General features: G+C 35.4%; 1 protein-coding gene across 1 annotated transcript in view; it reads right to left on the bottom strand.

Moving 5' to 3' along the window:
- The window catches only part of dscama (Down syndrome cell adhesion molecule a), an 86132-nt gene extending 64151 nt beyond the window's left edge, over window positions 1-21981 (bottom strand). Inside the window, exons 1-3 of the mRNA XM_016576502.1 lie at window positions 21427-21981; window positions 6300-6617; window positions 4369-4515 (exon numbers count right to left, since the gene is read on the bottom strand). Of these exons, the coding sequence (XP_016431988.1) occupies window positions 4369-4515; window positions 6300-6617; window positions 21427-21469 (508 nt within the window). The 5' untranslated portion in view covers window positions 21470-21981. The remainder of the gene's footprint in view (window positions 1-4368; window positions 4516-6299; window positions 6618-21426) is intronic.
- Window positions 21982-22441: the final 460 nt, after the last annotated feature.

The raw sequence follows: 22441 nt of genomic DNA on the forward strand, positions 1-22441 counted from the left end.
GGATACAAACGGACTGATAAGGTCAGAGCAGTGTGATGGCCCGCTTGTCCCTAGACACGGTTCTAATAACTTTTACCTGAGAAGATTTTGCTGCTTCATTTCGGAAGATTAACTTTTCTCTTCCTTATTCTTCATAACCCAAGAATGTGGCGACACATACCTGGGGTTACGCCGCCTAAATGGTGCAGTGAAGTATAGTTTGAAAGGCTGCGCGTTCGGCTGTACACATACACTGAAAATGTAAAAAAGACTAATAGGCCTAGCAATAAATATTCAATTAACATGTGTCCACCAAAGAGATTTTAGCTAGTTGAAAAAATGCTCTTCTGATCTCCAGCTGAGACACTTTTGTTGCTATTATCCACATCAGTAAAGCATTACTAGCATCTCATTTTGAAGAATATTACTGTATATAAAAATAACTAACATTTTGAAAATACATTCATCTTCATGAATTCGAAAGTTTACGTCAGAATGGCTTTATGAACGATTTACAAAAACAAATTGTAACGAGGCCCACTGAGCGTCCCGCCATGTTTAAGAATATTTGGTAAACTTCAGGAAAACTTAAATTTTGCTATTTTATTTGATGCTGCTAGTGGTTCAGGAATTATACACATAACCTTTAAAAAAGTTAAAAGGGTCCGTTTTGAATTCACATGGACTATAACAGTTATTGAAGTAGCCTACCATTTCATGAAGAACCATTTTTTAAACAACAACGAATATCGACCATCAGTCCACTGTTCATAAATATTTGAACAATCAGCATTAACATAATCCATAATAATCAAGAAATCATAGCAAACTCCTCACAATCACTGTAATCGGATGCCTGAGAAGCGTGTGAACCTTGAGAACCGTTCCTACGCGAAAGCACACATGCATGCCTCTCTCCCTCCGTGTACCCATAATTCTCTCTGGCACTCGACGCGTGATTAATGCACACCGATATTGATTTTCTTCTTTTCCTTTTCAGAGTATCCCTTTTATTTATCTGGCTAAGCCCCACTCGTCTCTGTCAGAGTGGAAAAGACGCATGGATTGAGAGAGGGTTGGGAATTCTGGGAATTCTGCTCACTGAGCACTGATGTACAGAAAAGGTTTTTTAACAGTTTGGCTGGAGAGAGCATCACTCACCACCCCAGAGCCACTTTCTCTCCGGTTTGCCTGTTTACACATGCTGTCCTCGGCGGGCTGGTTGACCCATTTTTCTCTGGATAACAATACCTCAACCAATCACAGGGAAAACCGAGGACAAAAGTCCCCAATCCTGCTTGTCATACACGGACTGCAGAGGCAAGAGCTCAGCCTCACCCAGCTTGGAGGAAAAAAGCCGCAGTGGGACCAGTTAAAAACATTAGCGCTCCTCTATGATCCTTTTGAATTGTACGCAACCGTTTTCCTTCGTTTTCAAGCATATCTTCACGTTTGAAAGGTTAAAACTTTCCATATTTGTCAAAATGTAGGAATGTATTGACTGCTTTCAGCCCCACCGGCAAAACGATCTCAAAATATTGAGCATTTATGAGTATTTATGAAGCGAATTAGTGCTAATGAATCTATTCGTTACTTGTTAGATTCACTCCATTAATTTGGTGTTGGGTTAAATGCGCGCTACGCCCCACTTTGGGCACCAAATGTGATTTTCAGTGAATGGTCAGCTTGCTGCTCAATGGTTTGCAAAATGTCAACAACATAACTGGAAAACATGGTAAGGAAAATCTCCGGCACACCAGCTTCAGTTGATGCACAGCAAGGCCTGAGGTGGGATTTTTTGCGGCATTTAATCTACATCAATACATATAAGCTTCTCCGAGTAGAATGTATTTTTATATGTTTGCCAATCTGTCTGCACCAAAATGCGTTTGCTCACTGTGGAATATGAGCAGGGTGGAACCAGGAAGAGAGGAAAAAACAAAACAGAAAGGGTCTGTATCGCTGGCGCTTTCTCTCTCTCTCTTTAGTGGTTGTTCTGGCCAGAGGTCTCAGTGCGAGGCATGTGTGTGGAATGCTAAGGACTCTCTAAAGCGCCTGTAGCGGTTTGTTCTGTGGCTCACCTCTGCATAACACAGCCGCCTGCAACCAGATCTTCCCAGAATCCCCTGCGACTAAAATACCTGTGCAATACCAAATAATACTGCATGTACTTCAGCCATGAAACCAGAGTTAGTGGTGTTTGCTAAGGCAAGGATTACTGGTATTATTGCCCATAATTTGCATTTTCACAAACTCTAACCATCAAAGTGTAATTTATCTCACACTTTTTATACTATAGACTTGGATAACTCAAGTCTTCTATTTAAAGGCAGACTAATGCATCACCAATCAGACTTGCAATGTTTACCTTTTACACAATAAAATGGCAGAAATTGATTAAAAAAAAAAAAACCTATTGTTAGAAAAGATTTCTAATTTGAATGAGAATTTGAAATGCTGTTCTTTTTAACTTTTTATTTATCAAAGCATCCTGAAAAAATATCACAGGTTCCAAAAAAATTAAAAATTAAATTAAAATAAAAATACTGATAATAAATCAGCATTTTAGAGTGATTTCTGAAGGATCATGTGACACTAAAGACTGGAGTAATGGCTAATGAAAATTCAGCTTTGCATCACAGGAATAAATTATATTTTAAAGTATATTAAAATATTAAAACCCATTATTTTAAAATGCAATAATATTTCACAATATAACTGGTTTTCTGTTTTGATCAAATAAATGCAGCCATGGTGAGCATAAGAGAACATTAAAAATTGTACTGATCCTAAACTTTTGAATGGCTGACATTAGAAAAGGACATTAGGCATATATCAATTAGCACAAATCTCAAAGTTGTGGAATTCTAACATTTGAAAACAAAAACGTTTCACTACCAAATGCACTAGACGGAAATAAATATTTTATAACAAAAAAAGTATACAGTAGCTTCACTTTTCCTCATGCGAGATCACATAGAAAGCTTTTTTATTTATAGAATAGCGCAGAAGAATAGGTTTTAGAAAATTTTAGAGGGGCCATTAGCAAATGTACGCCAAGCACACACACAGATGCCTTCAAAATGCCCTCGACAGCGTGGTGAAAGTGTTCCACACACAGTGAACTGTGTTTAAAGTGTTGTTTGCAGGAATATTGCTTTACCTATGAAATATTTAGCACAGAAAAGAGGTGCAGACAAGCGGCAAGCTAATGTTTTGTGACAGCCGCTATTAAATGACAGACATCTGTCAGATTCATTGCACACTTTCTCTGTTCTACTCTGAAATAGACCCGTCTTGGGCTCCGACATACTTATAGGAATATAATGTGCACACAAATTGAGATTGAGCATTATACGTGCGATGTTTGAAGAATTTAAAGACTGTAATTTAGACTGCAGGCGAACATTTGTCACATTACTCTCTGAAGATCAATAAAAGATTCATATATCTCATTGGTGTCTTTTACCCGAACAGAAAAACGCGACACATCTATGGAAAATGTCCCCGCTCGCTCCCCAGTCTAAACGACTTCTGATTCTTTATTGAATTTGCTAAATGCCCCATAAAACGAGCCGACGGCCCTGAGGGAAGAAACAGTTGTGTAGACGAGTGTTCCATTTAGCTGATACGGATTTTCACAACTGCGCTGCCTCTAGAAGGGAAGTAGGTCAGTACAGTGGATCTCAGTGACACGACTGCCACCGTCCACTTCTTCAGGATTAGACAGCCGTGAGCCGAGAGAGGAGCTTCTTTATAAGAGCGTTACTGTGACAGCATGCCAAGTTAGAGACTAATAAATCTCACGTTGTCAGCAACAGGACAAGAAACAACTTAAAGATGTGGATGTGTTTTCAAGAGCAGGCTTGGGGTTGTTAAACTGATGGACAACCAAGAAAGGCAAGGACTGTAATTGGCTAAAATTCGCTTAGGAAGATCAAAACTACAGCGTGTTTAAAATCACACATTGTTGACCTCAAAATGTTGTAATTTACTCATCGTCATATCGCAAATCAGTTTGTCTTTCTTTCTTGTGTGGATCACAAAAGTTTTGAAAAATATCCAGGCCAACATGATGAAAGTAAATGAGGACCGGATCTGTGAAGGTCCACAAAAGCACCATGAAAGTGTCATAAAAAGCTTTATATGACTCATGCACTATATTCCAAGTCTTCTGAAGCCATACAATTACTTTGAGTGGATGCAACCTCAAATCAAATGGCAGCATTGACGTCAAATACATTTGAGTCCCCATTTACCTTCATTATATGGAAACAAGTGGTTCATGCAAATGATTTGGAGCAACATGGGATGACATTGGTGAACTGTTCTTTTAAAGTAACATAAAATTGCATCTTAGTTCAAACACAAAAGTCTCCAGTGTCCTACCTGAGACGAGTGGTACGGTGTCTCTCTCCCATGACACAACAGTGATGTAGTTCTCCACTGAGGAAGGAATAATGCACTTGAAGACCGCTACACTGCCTCTCATCGCGGTCTGGTCTGCCACACGGACCGTATAGGGCTCTCGTAAGACTGGAGAGAAAGAGGTCATGTTGATTGATACTTTAATTGTCATTGTTTGAAAAAAAAAAAAACATGGACTGCAAAAATATGTAGTGTTTTAATACTATCTTCTAGCTTAATATGCAGGCAAGTAGTCTTTCACCAAAAAGTAGGCTAAACCTCTATGGCACTAGTAAAACATTTGTTTTCATTTTCTTTTATTTCTCTGAGAATCCGACTAGCCCAGCATGGCAACACTGGCTCAGCCAATTGTGTGAGTTTGGGGCGGGACTATCTGTTTGACTGACCAATGACAGATGGCACGAGTCAAACCTGTCTGAATACAGTCATTAGTTTTGCAGTTTGGTTTAGCGACACTAGTGGTGCAGAAATTACACATTTTTGGCCTTTTAAAAAACAAGATAAAGTGACCTGAGTAGCAAAATATTTTGTTGAAAATATATCTATGTTTATGAAAATATATATATTATGCTTGTTCCATTCACAATTTACACATAAACCTCATGAAATGTATTGTTTTATTTCTTATTTATGAGCAATGATTTGCTACTTCCCAGTCAGTTGCAAACTATATTAGGTAGAGGGACGTTATCATTCTAGAGAGAATCTGATTGGACAAAAATGTGTGTAGTGCAGGATGAGTCATCAATATTTTTGGTCCATTTTCCCAGAAAAAGAAAGACTGTAAATTTCATTTGTGTACATCTGCATTTATAACAGTTTCATAAATTTTGCCAACATTTACACTCACAATATTTAGGCATGTATTTAAGATTTTTGCATTTGAGCTGCATAGAATTTTTTAATCCATTTGGATCCCACTATTTTAACATACACACATAAACTTAATGTGAAACATATTTGTTAGTCAAACATCAATCAAACAGGAAAGGAGCAGGTAATATTTCTGCAACCAAAAATGTGGCATAGTTTATTATTAAGTATTTGCATCAATTTTTATTTAAGTAACCATATTTTCAAAATGCATTTATTCAAATCATTTAGAATCAGTATAAATCTTTCCGTAGTGAATTTATTCATCTAAAAACTTTGAACAGTTAAAACCTTCAGTTAGTTAAAATGTAAGATAGTTGAAACAAATAGGATTTATTGATGATAAATATATAAATCTGGTTATTGTGTGTTTAAAATGCATTTAGTTTATTAGTATAAAATGCATTTTAGTTTATCCCAGTATAATCTGAAGGGAAATTACCTGTTTACATATTGTGTATATTTTGTATAGTGTATTTTATTATATTTATTTTTTATCTATTATATTTATTTTGTGTTGTATGGTTTATGTTTGGCTGCTCATGCAAACCAATTTCCCTGCGACGATTAATAAAGTACCTATTCTATCCTATCCTAGTACTTTTACAGAAATCTCACCTGTTTCATTTATGTACGACTGACAAATATGCATCACATTACGTTTATTAGTTTTAGTTTTATTTTTTAGATAGTATTTTTGGCATTTTTGCCTTTAATTTGATAGGACAGTGTAGGACAGAAAGCGAAGTGAGAGAGCGAGAGGGGGACGGGATTGGGAAAGGTCCGTGAGCCGGGACTCGAACTCGTGACGCCCGAAGCGCAACGGCACCGATAGTTTTAGTTCGTTGTAGTATTTATGCTATATGTTTATGCCAAAACTGTGTAATCCAAATGAATGGCAATTTTACAGTATATGCAAATCAAAGCAAATAGACAGTTACTAAAATTCACAAAACTCTAATTTCGATTTGGCTTTAAAACAATCTTGCAACAATCTGTAAATATCTTTAAACACTCACCGGCCTTAATATGAACATATTGGCTTCTAATTTTCCCTGAAGGATTTTCCGCTGTGCAATAGTAAGTGTTGTCGTGGATCACTTTGCTAAAGCTGGACGGAGGAAAGTGGAAGATCTGGAGAGTGCCGTTTGGATGGACATGGCGGATCCCTGGGACGTTGTAGCTCTCCTCGCCGGTGGCCAGATACCAGCGCAGGGTAGCAGGCGGCACCGCTGCTGCAGGACAGGGAACCAGAGTCCCCGTGGTGCTGGCGAACACTACCTCTTGCAGAGATGCATTGACAAAATACAAGCTGGAATGTAGGTCTTCACTGAGAACTGCAGGAGACAGGAGAAGACGCGCGGTTAGTGTTTCTAGAGTTCATCAGAACACAACACTCTTTCTCTCTGTATGAAAGAACTAACAACTTGTTTGTCACAGCTGGTCTACACATCTCCAGGGATGAATTACTTTAACAGCTCATAAATATATTAAAATAGTTAGTCTTGGCACTTTTTGGTCACTGGTCTATTCATTTCAGGGTTCAGAATCATACATGCTTACATAGATGCACAAACCTCTCAGATTTGGAACTCAGATACTTGCAGACTGCAAGATTGAGGTAGCTCAGAAAATGTACTGTACTAATCTTTCTAAATGTACTAATCTTTCAAATAAAACTGACATAGATTGTGCTGGAAATGTAGCCAGGCAAGGCCAAATTCAGCCACATTCTCCACTGGGACTTTTAAAAGAGTTGATTTCATTTAGAGAATGAGTCCTGAACTTTGTTTTAATGAAACCACATCATTTCTCATGTATTTTAATACTTTATATTAATTCATTACATTTTTAATGGCCATTGGCACTGTTGCAACACAGTAATGCCAGTAAAGCCCTTTTGAATTTGAATGGATTTGTTCACTTATAACTTACATTTTCAGATGGACATGCTGGGCATGAAAACCAATTTCAGTGCCCTGGGGTATTTTATAGATAATGGAGCTCAGTTCTGGGCCATGGATGAAGCTACTATTGTCTAAAAGCACATAAAAAATAAAATATTTATACCCATACTCTAGCTAGTTGATTCCCCAAGATAAAAAACACAGATAAATGGAAATAGAACACAAGTGGAATGATCAGACAAAAAAAGACAATATAAAGTCAAGCTATTTCTTAAGCATTTGAAAATCTACTCTCAATCACAGCACGTTCATGTCCCAACATCCTTTTTAAAGGTCAGAGAGTTAATAGGACAAAGAGAGATACATATCAAAATATTTTCATATTTTATATTCATTAAACTTTTTTTAAATTTTTTTTATTTTTTTATTTATCAATCTGCATTTAGCACATACCTTTCAACATTTAACATAAAACTGACAATCCAACAATTTTTTTTCCACACAAAACATAAGGTCTGTTGATAATCCAGTGCAAAGAATCAGTGAAGGATCAAAAGAACTTTGGGTCTTAAGAAGAATCATTAAATATTAAAAGACTTTATGTCAATACTGTGATTATACAGTGATAACCTGCAGCATTTTAACAGATATTTTATGCACTACCGCAGCATATAATTCCATAAAAACATTATTATTACTATTAGATAAAAAGTCAAGATCAAAAAAAAAAATGTAAATGTTCTGATTTATTTCATCTAATATTTCTCATAAATACTTTTTATGTAATAGAATTTATTAAATATCACTATATGTGACCCTGGACCACTAAACCAGTCATAAGTAGAACGGGTATATTTGTAGCAATAGCCAACGATACATTGTATGGGTCAAAATTATCGATTTTTCTTCTTCGCCAAAAATCATTATTAAGTAAAGATCATGTTCCATGAAGACATTTTTGATGGAAAGATATATTGTCCTATCCTAACAAGCCTTACATCAAAGGAAAGCTCATTTATTCAGCTTTCAGCATTGATGTATGGTTTGTTAGGATAGGACAATATTTGCTCGAGATACAACTATTTGAAAATCTGGAATCTGAGGGTGCAAAAAAAATTTAAATATTGAGGAAAATCGCCCTTTAAAATTGTCCAAATGAAGTTCTTAGCAATGCATATTACTAATAAAAAATTAAGTTTTGATATTATGATATTATGTTAGGTAATTTACAAAATGGAATACAAACCATGATCTTTACTTAATATCCTAATGATTTTTGGCATAAAAGAAAAATCGATAATTTTGACCATTGTTGGCTATTGCGAATTAAGGCTGGTTTTGTGCTCCAGGGTCACATATCTTTGAAATAAGTCAAGAAAAAAATTAATAAAAACAAACCAATTAGGTGAACATTTTAAATGTTCTAATTTATTTTATGTAATATTAAAAACATTTTACAATAGTATTTTTTAAAATAAATATCTAATAAAAAATCATAATATATGCAGCTACCAAAAAGATCTTCACTATTAAACAGTCCATTCCCTCAGACACAAGAGGACGACATAAAGAAGCCAGCAGCTGTTATCCAGACGTGATGCATGTGATTTAGCACCTCAGACATCATGCAGTAAAGCTTGTGCGTGGATTCAAGCACTGATGGACTCTTCATCTTTAAAAATCTGCATGGTCAGCATCTGTTAATCTGATTCAAATTCAAATAGTAAAACCCAGCACATGCTTAGCGACGCCGTCAGACTCATTCTGCTCTCAATTATCTAAACGATAGGAGCGACCAGACACGACTCTTCAAATATGAATTGAATGAATTTATAATTAATCTGGCTTTTTCAGAAAGCGCTGCAGGCTGTTTGATTAACAGCGATTCTTATCTGCCTGAAATAACGGACAGAGCGCTTTCTTTGTCGCTGCTTGTTTCTGTCTTTCAGAGCCGATCATTGTAAATTCCCACTGAGAGAGGGTCCCTCTGTGGCTCTGTCTGGGCTTGACTCAGGGTGATATTTATGGGGTGAGCATGTGACAGCTCAAGGGCAGAGACCATTTTAAAGTCAAGCTGATCTAGGGGCAGGGTGGTCAGACGAGCTCACGTTTTGCTTGAACAATCTATGCAATTACGATGAAGGTCTGGCTAACATTTAACAATGTATATAATAAAAATATAAAATAAAATACTTTTATTTAAATAAGACTATTTTAGACATATCCACTATTTAAATAATAACTCTATACTGATCAGTAATGAGTAGTTTCATACAGGTGAACATTTTAAATGTACACACACACACACACACACACGCAAAATGTTAAATAAATATATCTATATAAAATATATATGTATATATTAGGTTAGAAACACACAAATGATTTAAAAACTAGACAAAAATTATAGCAATAAAAGTAAAATAAACGTAATTCACCTCAGTACATTAAATGTCACCAAAAAGTAATTTTAAAATTAGATTAAGTAACAAAAAAAAGCAAAATCATGTTTTCATATTTTACAGTGCTGTTAAAGAACTTTAAAAGTGGCTTTTTTAAACGTCAGTGTTACAAAAGAGAAAATAAATATTTTAAAGTCAAACTAAATTAAAAAAATTTTTAAATAACTGAATTTATCGCATATTCATTTTAGAATCTGATTAAGTAGAAAATGCTCTTTAAGGCAATTCATATTTTCAGATTTTAAATGCAGTTTTATTTAATTTAAGTATTGTGAAAGCAGCTTTATTAAAAGTCAGTGTTACAAAAAGAGAAGTCAATCTTTGAGAACAAAAATAAATGTCCATTATATATGAGTGTGCCAGGTCTGACTGGACGTTTGTAATGAGGAGCATTTGAGTGGAATGACAACTGCATTTAGGGCGAGCTGAAATATGGGTTTGTCTTTTGAAAACACATTAGCATTTGTCCACTGACAGTGTGTAACCAGCCATCACGGGACTCTTTTCAAAACTAGCCAGGCGATTTATTTAAGTAATGTGCGATCAATATTTACCCTGCAAACCGCAAGTGTGGCTCGGGCATTAACCCTTACAAACCTTAAGTCCCAATAAACCCACACAAAAAAGATGTTGCAGTACTACTGTACACTAAAGCTATCTGATGATTCCCATGGTAGTTTAATGTGGTACTGAATGATTACCATATTCATACAGTATATCATGGTATTACAGTTTTATAAAGAAATGGCATTGAACCAGCACATTTTTCTTTATTCAGATATTTTTGGGATACTCTAAAGAATTGCTCATGTGTAAATACAAAAATCATCTAAATACATGTTAAACATGGTAATACCATTATATATTTCCTAAAATTGAAATATCCCCTGACCCTTCCAAAACTGTATCAAATATCCACATATGTTTCGATGATTTGAATATTTTAGTCATGAATTTCGCAGGTATATTATTCACTTTTATAAATAAAAAAGTAAAAAAAAAAAAATGATATTACTATAGTCCCCTAATAACATGATATTTGTTTGTATTTATCCATTTAAAGCTGCACGTTTGACCAAATCAAATATATTTTTGGATTTGGATGATTTGACTATGGTTTTACCATTGTACAAAGTCCAAAAATCTGCACCCATAATACCCTGTTCCTTTTTTTTTTTTTTTTTTGGAATTATCCATTTTAAACCAGCAAAATTTGAGTATTTTAATGATATATTGCTTCTGTATAATTCAGAAAAAAATACATATGGAACCTGTCAAAAAAAAGAGAACAATGTAGCAATAGCATACTATTTTTTGTCAGTAAAACATGCTGCGTCATTCTATTCTAAACCTGCATATTTAGCCAAATTAATCATTTTCAGATAGATTAAATATTTTTGTGATGAATTCTTGTGTATAATTCATAAAAATAAATACATTTCGAAATGTATGCGCAGGTTTAAAGGGACCAGTTTTCTAAATCCAACGCCGCGTTAGAGTGTCTTTAAGCGGTGCAAAGCGTAAAATCGGCAGCTCTCTGAGGATGAAATCTTGGATCTGGTGTGGGTGGATGGGTCACTCTGTTGGCTGCAGGCCGACTGTGTCTGCGCTGTTGTCTGTGCAGCAGATAGGAGGGGCTGCGGAACCTTGACAGAACATCACGGGCTCAAAGTAATTAAGGCAGAGAGTGCAGGGGAGCCCGGAACACAGCCGGGAGAGTCAAAATTCCAGTCCCTGCTCCGGGGCTACAGCGGGCCTGGCGTCAGGGAGCTGTAGCGGAGCACCGCAATTTAACCAGCTTGCAATTTGCTCTCATGAATATTAAGCACAACCCAGCCGTGTCTGGTTTAATGGACCCCCGCTCATTGCCAATATGTAAAGCCAAAGAAACCCCCAGATGCCGAGGAAAGGGTTGAGAGTGGGAGCAGCGCAAGTCCCACCGGAAAAGCGAAGTTTCTTGTGTGTTTTTTTTTTCCTCATCTCTTAAGTGAGATGATTTGAATATCATCTGAATAATGTCAGAGCAAACGTTCGTTTAGAGCCTCCCTGGTGGTGAGAAGGAGATCAAACGGCCTCCGTGGATCTACATCAATTACGAGAGCCGACGCCGCTGATGTCTGAATCTGAAGCGCCGCTGACTCGGATGATGAGAGAACGCGAGGCAGAGCTGAACGAGTCGTGGCTGCTCACGCTGGGCTGACGTCCCCATGTCTCCCAGAGACACATGTACTACAACAACTCATAGTGATTGTGTATTCTCAACTGGAACAAATCTATGCTATATATACTTAATTAAACAACCAGTCAAATGATTGATTTATTGAAAAAAAAATGATATAATATATAATTTATAATACGTATACTGTAAAAAAAAATTTGAAGTTGTAAATAAAACAATTATTGGAGTACATTTTACAAGAAAATACTACTTCAGGTTACATTTACATGACTGTAAAACATTTTGTTTGTCAAAACAACATTGTCAAAATGATCCCTGTTCACACGGATCTGCGAAAATGACTAAAAACGCTGCATTACTCATGACAGACCAGTAGTTGGCAATGCCATTTTGTAAAGAAACACTATGTGTTTGCGCACAAACGAGTAGACTGAACACATAATTCGCATGCGCTTAACGTCACCATTTTCACAAATTCATGCTTTTTTAGTTTACACAAAGACGATAATGGCATTGTTTTCAAAAACATTTTCAGGCACTCAAATGTTGTGTAAATGAAGCGGCGAATTCATAAAACGTTTTTCATTTTTAGTTGAAAACGGTGTCGTGTAAATGCCCCCTCAGTCTTTCGACTTCAAAATTTCACATTTAATTCAATGTGTTAAGGCTGATTTATACTTCTGCGTCGGACCTACGCCGTAGCCTTTACGCCGTAGGCTATGCGTCAGTTTTCATTTATACTTCTGCGTCGTTGTCCACGTCAACGTGCAGTACACATGCAAACCGCTAGTCTGCAGTGTCCACGGGCATGTTGCTGGTGTAACCCGCAGTAAAGTGCGGCTCGTCGGAGAAGCATTATAGCCGTGACGGCGGCAAATAAATATCAAATCATTAAATCATTATTTAAAACTACAAAAAGGAGACAACAACGGAACAGGAGATGATGGCATTCTTTCAGTCTGCACAAGGACTTGTACCACGGCAGATCAACATTGTCTGTTGCGGACAACTACTGATGTATAATGCTATGTAGTATAATAAATGATAAGACACTTGTTCTTTGCTTTGTTTTATTTTATATAAGAAGGTGTAACATTAAAATATATTAAAGTGCACATAAACACACACAAAACTCAAGTACATATGGAGGGAGGGGATCTTGCTGACCAATCACAGCGCTTGCGGTCTGTGTAGAATTGACGCGCTGTTAGATTTTTGGAGAGGTGCACATCAGGCTACGGCGTATGGGTGTGCGTCTATGCGTAAGCTCCGGCGTAGGTCTGACGCAGAAGTATAAATCAGCCTTACTTGCCACTTCTTTGTAATTGTACTAGCAATTTCTGAGTGAAAAGTCCATTCTTTCGAAGTCCTTCTACACCAGCTGTGTTCATATATCTATATAATATATACTACAAGTCTTTCTATATTGGGAAAACAGCACAAAAATGTTGATGACTCATCCTGCGTTACGCAGATATTTGTCCAATCAAATCCCTTCTAGAATGTCCTTCCCTCTACACTCTTGAAAATAACGGTTCTAAAAGGGGTTTTCGTAGTGATGCCATAGGCCCTGTTTACACTAGTGAGTTTTCGTTTTAAAACGATGTTTTAAAATGAAAACGATCCTCGTCTACACTGGTGTTTTCACTGCGTTTTAGAAACGATCTCCATCCACACTACACGACCCGATAACGCATGTCACATGACAATTCATGTAGGTACAACCATAGATATGTATAGGTAGATGCCAAAGTATTTAGATAGCGGACACGTTATGCGTTTTAAAACGAAAACGCAGTAATGTAAACGTAGCCATAGAAGAAGCATTTTGGTTCCCTAAAAATGTCAGTCTATATTACTTAAAATAACAATGCTATCTCAGGGCCAATTCATACGTATTTTACGAGGTGGCTAATTCGAACAAACTAACTGTAGGTGTTAGGTGTGTTTCTTTGTACGAATTCCTACGAATTTGCCACCTCGTAAAATACGTACGATTTTTCACAACTTTCTGGTGAACTTTATTGGATATTTATATACATAAAACATGCCCTTCACTGTCCCAAACTGCCTGTCAAACTATTTTTTTGCTAACTGCCACCTCCATTCCCACCAAACCAACCTTCCAAACATGTCAGATCATACAATGTCAGCAAATCCAACCGCATGGAAGGCAAAGAGCGTATTCTGAATAGCTAAAGAAAGTTTACAGAGTCTGAAGCTCAGAGACAAGTGTGATTTACTCAGGACACCTATTTCCTCTAAAATCAAGTGTTTATGACTCAAGACTCAGACCAAAACAGAGAGCAGCTCCATAGTGAAGACAGTGAGGAATCATGCCATCTTTATCGGTCAGATAATTTCCCCATGGGAGCATCGGCAGTGAAAAAAACGAAGATGGGTAATTATCAGTTCCACACTATAAGATTACAGGAAAAGGTAATTTTGGACAACCAAAATAAATTGAGCCTAAGAAAATAAACAGATAAGAATGAATGACTATAATAATAAATAAAAATGTTTTTTAAACATTAAAATGTTTTAATTAGCATATTATGTTATTTAAATAATTTCAGCATTTTTACAGTTTATTTATACATATATCGATATGTGCATATATTTGTTCACCACTAGTCTAAATACTTTTTACTATAACTATTTATTGTTTTGTTTTGTTAAACAGCTTACAGTATCCCAGTGTCTCAGTTCCTGCCCTCTTCCAAACATGTGCATGTGCTAATATTTGGGTGTGAGTCTCAGGTCAGCTCATCTCCTCTCCTCACTGGCTGCATGGAAGAAAGCTCGCGCCCCTGCGCTCTGACGCAGCCAAGCAGATGTAAATGTATTCAGAGCATTTAGTGCTCAGGATTAATCGAATTATAATTTAATCATCTGATCAAACAGCAATTAGCATAATCACTTCTGGGGACAGGCCGATAGAGAATGCAATGGAAACAGAACAGACCTGAGGCGAGAGCAGCTTTAATGAGACATTTGCTGGGATCTCTGTAGATGTTACACATTTCTGGCTGTTGAAATTCTGCCCAATTTTTTTGTCTGCTCTGCCACACTGACATATTCAGTGATCAAAGAGACCCTGTTAACTCGTGGATAAAAATCAAGGATGTAACCACATATCCAGGACTGAGGGGACCAGATTTAACCCATTTTCTCCTTGAATTCTTTACAGAAGGGAATCATACAGTAAGGGCCACAACCACCTTAGGTTATAGATTATAATTTAATTTCAATTTATTTTACTACTGTAATTTGTAAAACCTAGTTGATCGCTAATATGAATATTGGAGGCAATTTCAACTGTGCATTATGATTTTGTTTATTTTTATTTAGGTTAAAAATATGTCGGTTAACAACTAATTTGGACTGCAAAAAAATAAAGCTTTACACATTCGCTGTAAATATTATTAACCATTTATTAATACTTTGTCAAGTAACCTAAAATGTGCTTCATTTTTCATTTGACTTCATTTACGTGAATTAACATTAACCAGTATCATTAAATATCACTAATATAAGATATTATTTAGTGACTGAAAATCCAATAGAAATCATTAACTGGACAGTGATGTTGTTGTTTTATATTTTAAAATGTTCATGAAAAAAGAACAAAAAAGAACATTTACAAACACTATAGCCTGTAATATGTAATTTCGGCAATATTCAAATCTGGATTTATATGAAAATATATAAATTAAGTCATGATTTAGAAATCAATATTTAGGAACTAACATTATATGTAAAAATTGTTGTATTAAATTGTCTTAAAGACTCACTGAAAAATATAATGTCTGATATTGTCTAAAATATTATATATTTATCTATATTATTTAATATACAGTATAGTATATATTACATATTACATATATATACATACGCACACGCGCACACACACATATATATATATGTACTGTATGTGTGTGTGTGTATTTCAAATATTATATTATATTTTAGCAAATATGTACATATATATTTTGGATTTATTTCAGATGTATATAGATGACAGACAGACAGAGAGATAGATAGATAGATAGATAGATAGATAGATAGATATTAATAAATAAAGATAAATTAAGATAAATTATTAATTAGATAAATTTAATTTAAATCTGAAATCAATTCATTTTTATGCTCTCACATATTTTCCTGAAATGACTTCTAAGAAAGCAATAAATATATATAAGGACAGGTGTAAACACTGCATGCAAGACCTCAAAATCCATGAAGCACATTAATCCATCTCTTCCTATCCATCTATTCTCTGATCAAGACTCACCAAAAACAACCTCTAGCATTCATTTCTTACAATAACAGACCAAAAAGCTCCACTGCTGCACTGACAGGAAAAACTCCCTGTTTAAGCTGCTCACAGTGGCTGGAGGAACACAGAGGTTTGTGCTAAAGTCATCAAGCTTCTTTACTAAAAAAAAAAAAAAAGGACTGAAAGTCTCATCAGTGGAAAATACGAACATGCTTTTTCTGCCAAGTCATCAAAGCAGGAAATAAATACACATTACGGCCACCAGCACAGGGCCGTCTGTCAGGCATATTTCCTGCTGATTGACAATAAGCTGTGCTGATGGAAAATATGAACACTGATCAGCCTTACTGCTGGCTAAACAGTTAGTACAAGCAGATCATCAAAATGCCATTATGCCAAACGACTCCTGGAATTACTGATACACTAAGAGCTACTGGGTTGAGCTACTGTGTGTGAGTGAGTCTGACTCTCACCACATATCTGTTTATGTCTATTTCTAATACACAATGTGCTTTCCTGTGGCACAGATTGAACCTTCCCAACCACTGACTTTATAACTAGAACAAGATTAAATTTGTACTTGCTTCTGTACAAAACAGATGAAACAGAAACTGATATAACATATGAATAGTGACCCCAAAAAATGCTCTTTAAAATGCAGTTTAGGTTAAGGGCTAATTTGTTGCAAAACAAAAAATAAATAAATAAAAATAAAAATAAAAAATTCAGCAAAAACAATTCTATAAATAAAGTAAATAATGATTTTTTTTTTTTTTAATCCTTGTTTTTACTGCAAATGATTTTTTTGTTTTGCTTTGTTTTATTATAGGAAAATTAACTTAAAAGAAAATTACTTTAAATAATTTATTTAATTTACATTTAAATCATTAAGCTGTGAATAAAACTAAGATTATTGGAGTATGTAATATACAATGTATATTAGTCTTTCTACTTCAGAATTTCATGTTTAATTCAATGTGTTACATTTTTTGTTTTATTTGCAAAATTTACTAGCAACTTTTTGAGTGAAAATTTGTTCACAGTACATCCTAGACATTTTTTTCTTATTGTATCATCTATGGCAAGGTATATATATATATATATATATATATTAGAGACAAAGTTGTTCCTAGGTTGTTCCAAAATTGTTAAGTGATATAAACGTCAAAATTCAAAATAAAGTACATATATTGTTTAATTAAAAAAAATAAAAATCTAAAATCCAAAAGGTTTTATTTATCTGAGGACAAAATTAGAAGAAAAAAACTTCTCACAAGAATAAACCTTAATTAAATGTAAAATTTCTATTCTAGAAATTTCAATTTCAAATTCATCAATAAAGTGAATAGTGATCCTAAAAAACGCTCTTTAAAATGCAGTTTAGGTTAAGGGCTAATTTGTTGCTAATTTATATGATGTATATGTATGATAAGTCCTCATTTTGATAGCTATTAAACTATGTATGCCAAAAATAAATAAACAAACAAAAAATGAATAAATAAAAATAAAAATAAAAAATTCTGCAAAAACAATTCTATAAACAAAGTAAATAATGATTCATTTTCAATTTAATTAAAAAACGTAAAACAATACTAATGAAATGGCCTATAATAACCATAATTATATAAAAACAACAAAAACATATGTTTGTTTGTCATTAAACATAACATTCATGCACATTTCAGGAGCTTTCTAAAACAAACAATGCGTTCAGAATCAAAGCTGATTTTAAAACATCTCAAATGATTTACAGAACAATATCTCAGGACTGCAAACATGGCTTTGATTTCTCTCCAGCACATCACAGTGCAGCACGCGGTCTTCAAACCCAGGCGTACAGTTGAGCAAAACAAATGGATATGCCCACACAGTTTTGTCTGTTTGATCCGGACTCAGCTAAAAGCTCTCTTAAAAAGCATCTCATGGAAAGCGACAGCTGATTGGGCACTTTGCTCTACGCCGTGCTATTTACCCGTGTCCATTTGAGTGTATGTCAGAGTTGGCCCCTAGCATCAGTTTACAAAAACAACATCGCACCTACTTTCCGCTCCGTCTGTGCGAGGACGCTTCTGTTGTTCCAATTACATTTGTGTGTTAATATGCACACGGTCTCGAGTGCTCTTTACCAACACAAGAGCCATTGAAAACAACTCGGCATGATTTTACATGCAAAAACATTCATTGTTCAGTATCAGGGCAGGGATATTAGAGTTAACTAAAACTGAAACTAAAATAAAACCATTCAAAAAAATTGTTACTTGAAATGAACGTTAACTGACATAAAAAAAAAAACATACTTAATATTTCAAACACTTGCAACATTTGACATTTTAATTCAGTTTAACTTGATGCACTAAAATAGCTAAAATAAAAATGAATGAAAACTATATACATAAGTATAAAAAACTACAAAAAACACAACAAAATTACTAAAACTTCAACTAAAATGAAAATGAAAATAGAATATGTAAAACTAAAAACTGATTCAACATTAATAAAAACTATAATAGTATTTAAATAATACTAAGGGAGCTGAGTTTAGAAAAATGGTGCACATGTTTGTTACTAGGACTAAATAATACAAAATAATTCTATTAATTGTGCATCTACAAGCTACAATGGCACTAGACTAAAATAAAAAGGAATAACATAGACATGTATGAAAAACAAAAACTACTAAAAATGACAAAAACACACAACAAAATTGACTGAAACTTTAACTAAAATTAAAATGGAAAATATAAATACAAAAATGTATTCAAAATATTAATAAAAACTATAATAGTATCAAAAAATGATACTAAAATAACACTTTATCAGGGAGATGAGATTAGAAAAACAGTGTGAATGTTATTAGGACTAAATGATACAAATTAATTGTTTTAATTGTGCATCTACAAACTGAATCTGCACTAAAAATAAAATACAAATTAATAAAATCTAAACATGCATGTATTAAACACTACTAAAAATGACAAAAACACATGACAAAATGACTAAAACTTTAACCAAAATTAAAATGATAAAGGAAAATGTGAAACTAAAAATGTATTCAAAATATTAATCAAAACTAGTATCTCACTGATACTAAAATAAAACTGTACCAGGGAGCTGAGCTTAAAAAAGTGGTGCAAATGTTTGTTATTAGGAAAAAATAATACAAAATAATTGTATTAATTGTGCATCTACAAGCTAAAATGGCACTAAAAATAAAATTAAAAATTAAAAACTATACACAGGCATGTAAAAAAACAAAAACTACTAAATATTAACAAAAACATGCAATAAAATGACTAAAAGTTTAACTAAAATTAAAACTGAAAATGTACAAATAAAAGCATTATTAAAAACTATAATAGTATATCACTGTACCAGGGAGCTGAGCTTAGAAAAATGATGCAGATGTCTTTTATTAAGACAAAATGATACACATTTATTCCATTAATTGTGCATCTACAGCTGAAAAGGGAAAAAAAATCGGAAATCTCAAAAGGGATACTGAAGAAACCAGGGAATTGATTTATCCGTCCCTTCCAGATAAAAATCCCAAACGGCTTCGCGAACAAGCACGCCACGTTTTACACAGCTAGTCATTACAGAAGCACTTCCGGGGTCACCTGTTCAGGAAGCTCCAAGGCCACTGCGCCAACATACATTTCAGGGGTTTCCATAGAGACCAGCGGAGAACTGGGCTGTGAGCTTAACCAAATCATGAAAGGCTCATTTTGTATGGCTTCTTTTCCTCTCTCTCTCTCTCTCTCCCCCCTACACACACACCCGCAAGAAACATGCTACACTGGCCAGAGAGAGAGAGAGAGCGAGAGAGAGAGAGAGAGAGAGGCTCATGCAGCGGCACTGCATCAGAACGCTGATCAATGGAGCCTCAGAGACCCACATACACACGGCCAGAACACAGCGGCACAAATGGGACCGTATTGATTCAAAGAGAAACACTTAAAATGCTTTTTAGAAATGCTCATTTGAACACAGTTGGCTAGACATGCAGCGCTCAATCGGCCAAAACCCAAATCCCTCTGAAATGATAATCAATTTCATCGATACGCCATTAATTGTGGTTAAACGACAGTGTCAATTTCTGCCTTGCGGAAAAAACTGACAAAGCTTGGGAAAAGATCATCGCGGAGCTCCTTGCGCTGCTCTCCAACACCCTTTGTGCTAAAGCATCGCCGTGTCCCCTTATTTTTGTGCATCCTATCAAAACGCGTCTGCCATCGGCGGTCAGTCTACGTTGGAGTGACCTGGGTCTGATATTAACGTCCCACAGTGTTACTCTGTTAAAACCACCTAAATGGCCCATTTTCTTCTCGCTTCCCCTTATACCCCCCTCTCACTCTCTCTACTCCACCACAAACACACCCATCCTGATTTAGCCCAGCAACCAGCACCCACTCGCTGTCTCTCCATTTTAAAGCCATCAACACACTCGCCTCCTGTCGAGCATTTGCGGTAGATTTTTTTTTTTTTTTAGAGGTCAATATGATTTGGACACCCACACGGGAGGAATAAATGTTTGAATAAATGTTTTGTGAAAAGGTCACATTGAAAGCATTCAGGAAAGTGCCAATTGAGTGACTGCGAGTTATTTTTTTATTCAATGCTTCAGTGCTTCTTCGTGAAACATGGCGGCTGTGTCACTATGCCACAATACAACACATTTTAATTTCTTTCTTTTTCTTTTTCTTTGTGTGTTTTTAAGCTTATTTTCAAGGTTTTTGGTGCCCTTTTTTAATTCATAAAGCTGCTTTATTACTTTAATTTTCAAAAATTTAGTGCATTTTTAAAAAAAATATATCAGCAGATCAATTTGTTATTCTAACGCTTAATATAGAAATTTGTCCAAGGTCGTAACAAAAGGAATAAAAGCAACAAAATTTGTCACATCAAATCACATTTGGTCCAGATTCATATTTTTGACATTCCTGATGCACTGTTTGCATAATGATGCATGCAATTTTGTTTAGTATTATGAGCTGGGAAATGTAATAAAGTGACTAAATCATAAAACAGACATTTGAATGTTTATTAAGGAGTCTGCTTCCTTCTGAATTACTTGCTGAAATTAATATGCAATATTTATAATGAACTGTTGGGGGGAAATTGCATGCATTGAATGCATGATACATGCACAAAAATTATATTTGTAAACCTTATACACTAAAGGTGGTGTGAGACAAATTCAAATGGACCACAATGCATAATTTTTCAAGCATGCGTAAATGCATTGCACTGTTCATTAATTTCCATGAAGTTACAGCCTGCATAATTATAGTAAAAATAATCAAACAAAACACTACTCACCATTCAAAATGCACTGGAAAAAGATGATGGCCAATATCCACATGCCCCGCTCCTTTCAATCTCCAAACTAAGATTTTTCTTTGCCCACTGCACACTTTTCCTCCAGAAACAGCCGTTGCGCAGGAATATGGATATCTGTACTTAGTAGTTCCAGCGGAAGGGATGCATATGAAGCGTGCGCTCCGGGGCTGATTGTCTCCGAGCTGAGATCCAGCTGTGGCGCGACACGGTGAGCGAGCGGCGGGCAGGTGCGATGCTGAGTCAGAGCGCACGCTTACTGAGGGCACTGCGCACAGGTGTAGCCGCGTACGAGGGATAAAACCGCGGGAAAGTAAATCCACTCAATTATTAATGAGTCGAAATCATAGCGGAAACTTTTACGGAAAAGAACGAAAAAAAGAAAGGAAAAAGAAAAAGCTCTGAAACTCCAGCGCGTAAATGGATCGAGACGATGGCTGTTAGCTGTACTCAGAGCAACATCCCTCTTCACCACCTCGCACCGTCCAGCAGTCAGCAAGCACGCGCATCTTCCCCTGCTGCACTGATCACTCCAGAGCTCAGCATCAGCACCAGAGCATCACACAACACAACACCCCCCTCTCATTCTCTCTCCCTCTCTCTCTTTCTCTCTCTCCTCTGCAGCCTTAAAGGTGCAGGGGTGTTGCTCTTAAAGAGAGAGTCCAAGCGCACCAAAAGAAACTCTTAGAAACCATGTGATCGTTAAGCATCGTCATATGCAACCAATTAGGGGCACTCACGCTCATGTTTATTTTCGAGTTAAAAACGCAAACCATACAAACGTGATTTTTAAATACATTTTTGGCAAGTAAAAAGGTCTAGGTGGTGTAACTATCTGGAAATCTGGAATCTGTCATCATGTGACAAAAGAAAGGACTGCTTTAGACACTCATGACACTATTATATCGTTAAATAGTCGTTAATATCAAATAATTTGACTTTTTAAATGAATAGTTACTCTAAAAAAAATGGTATAGAAATTATTTTAACCAAGAAA

The sequence above is a fragment of the Sinocyclocheilus rhinocerous genome, unplaced genomic scaffold (assembly GCF_001515625.1).
Source record: "Sinocyclocheilus rhinocerous isolate Xijiao unplaced genomic scaffold, SAMN03320098_v1.1 scaffold623, whole genome shotgun sequence".
NCBI lineage: Eukaryota > Metazoa > Chordata > Actinopteri > Cypriniformes > Cyprinidae > Sinocyclocheilus > Sinocyclocheilus rhinocerous.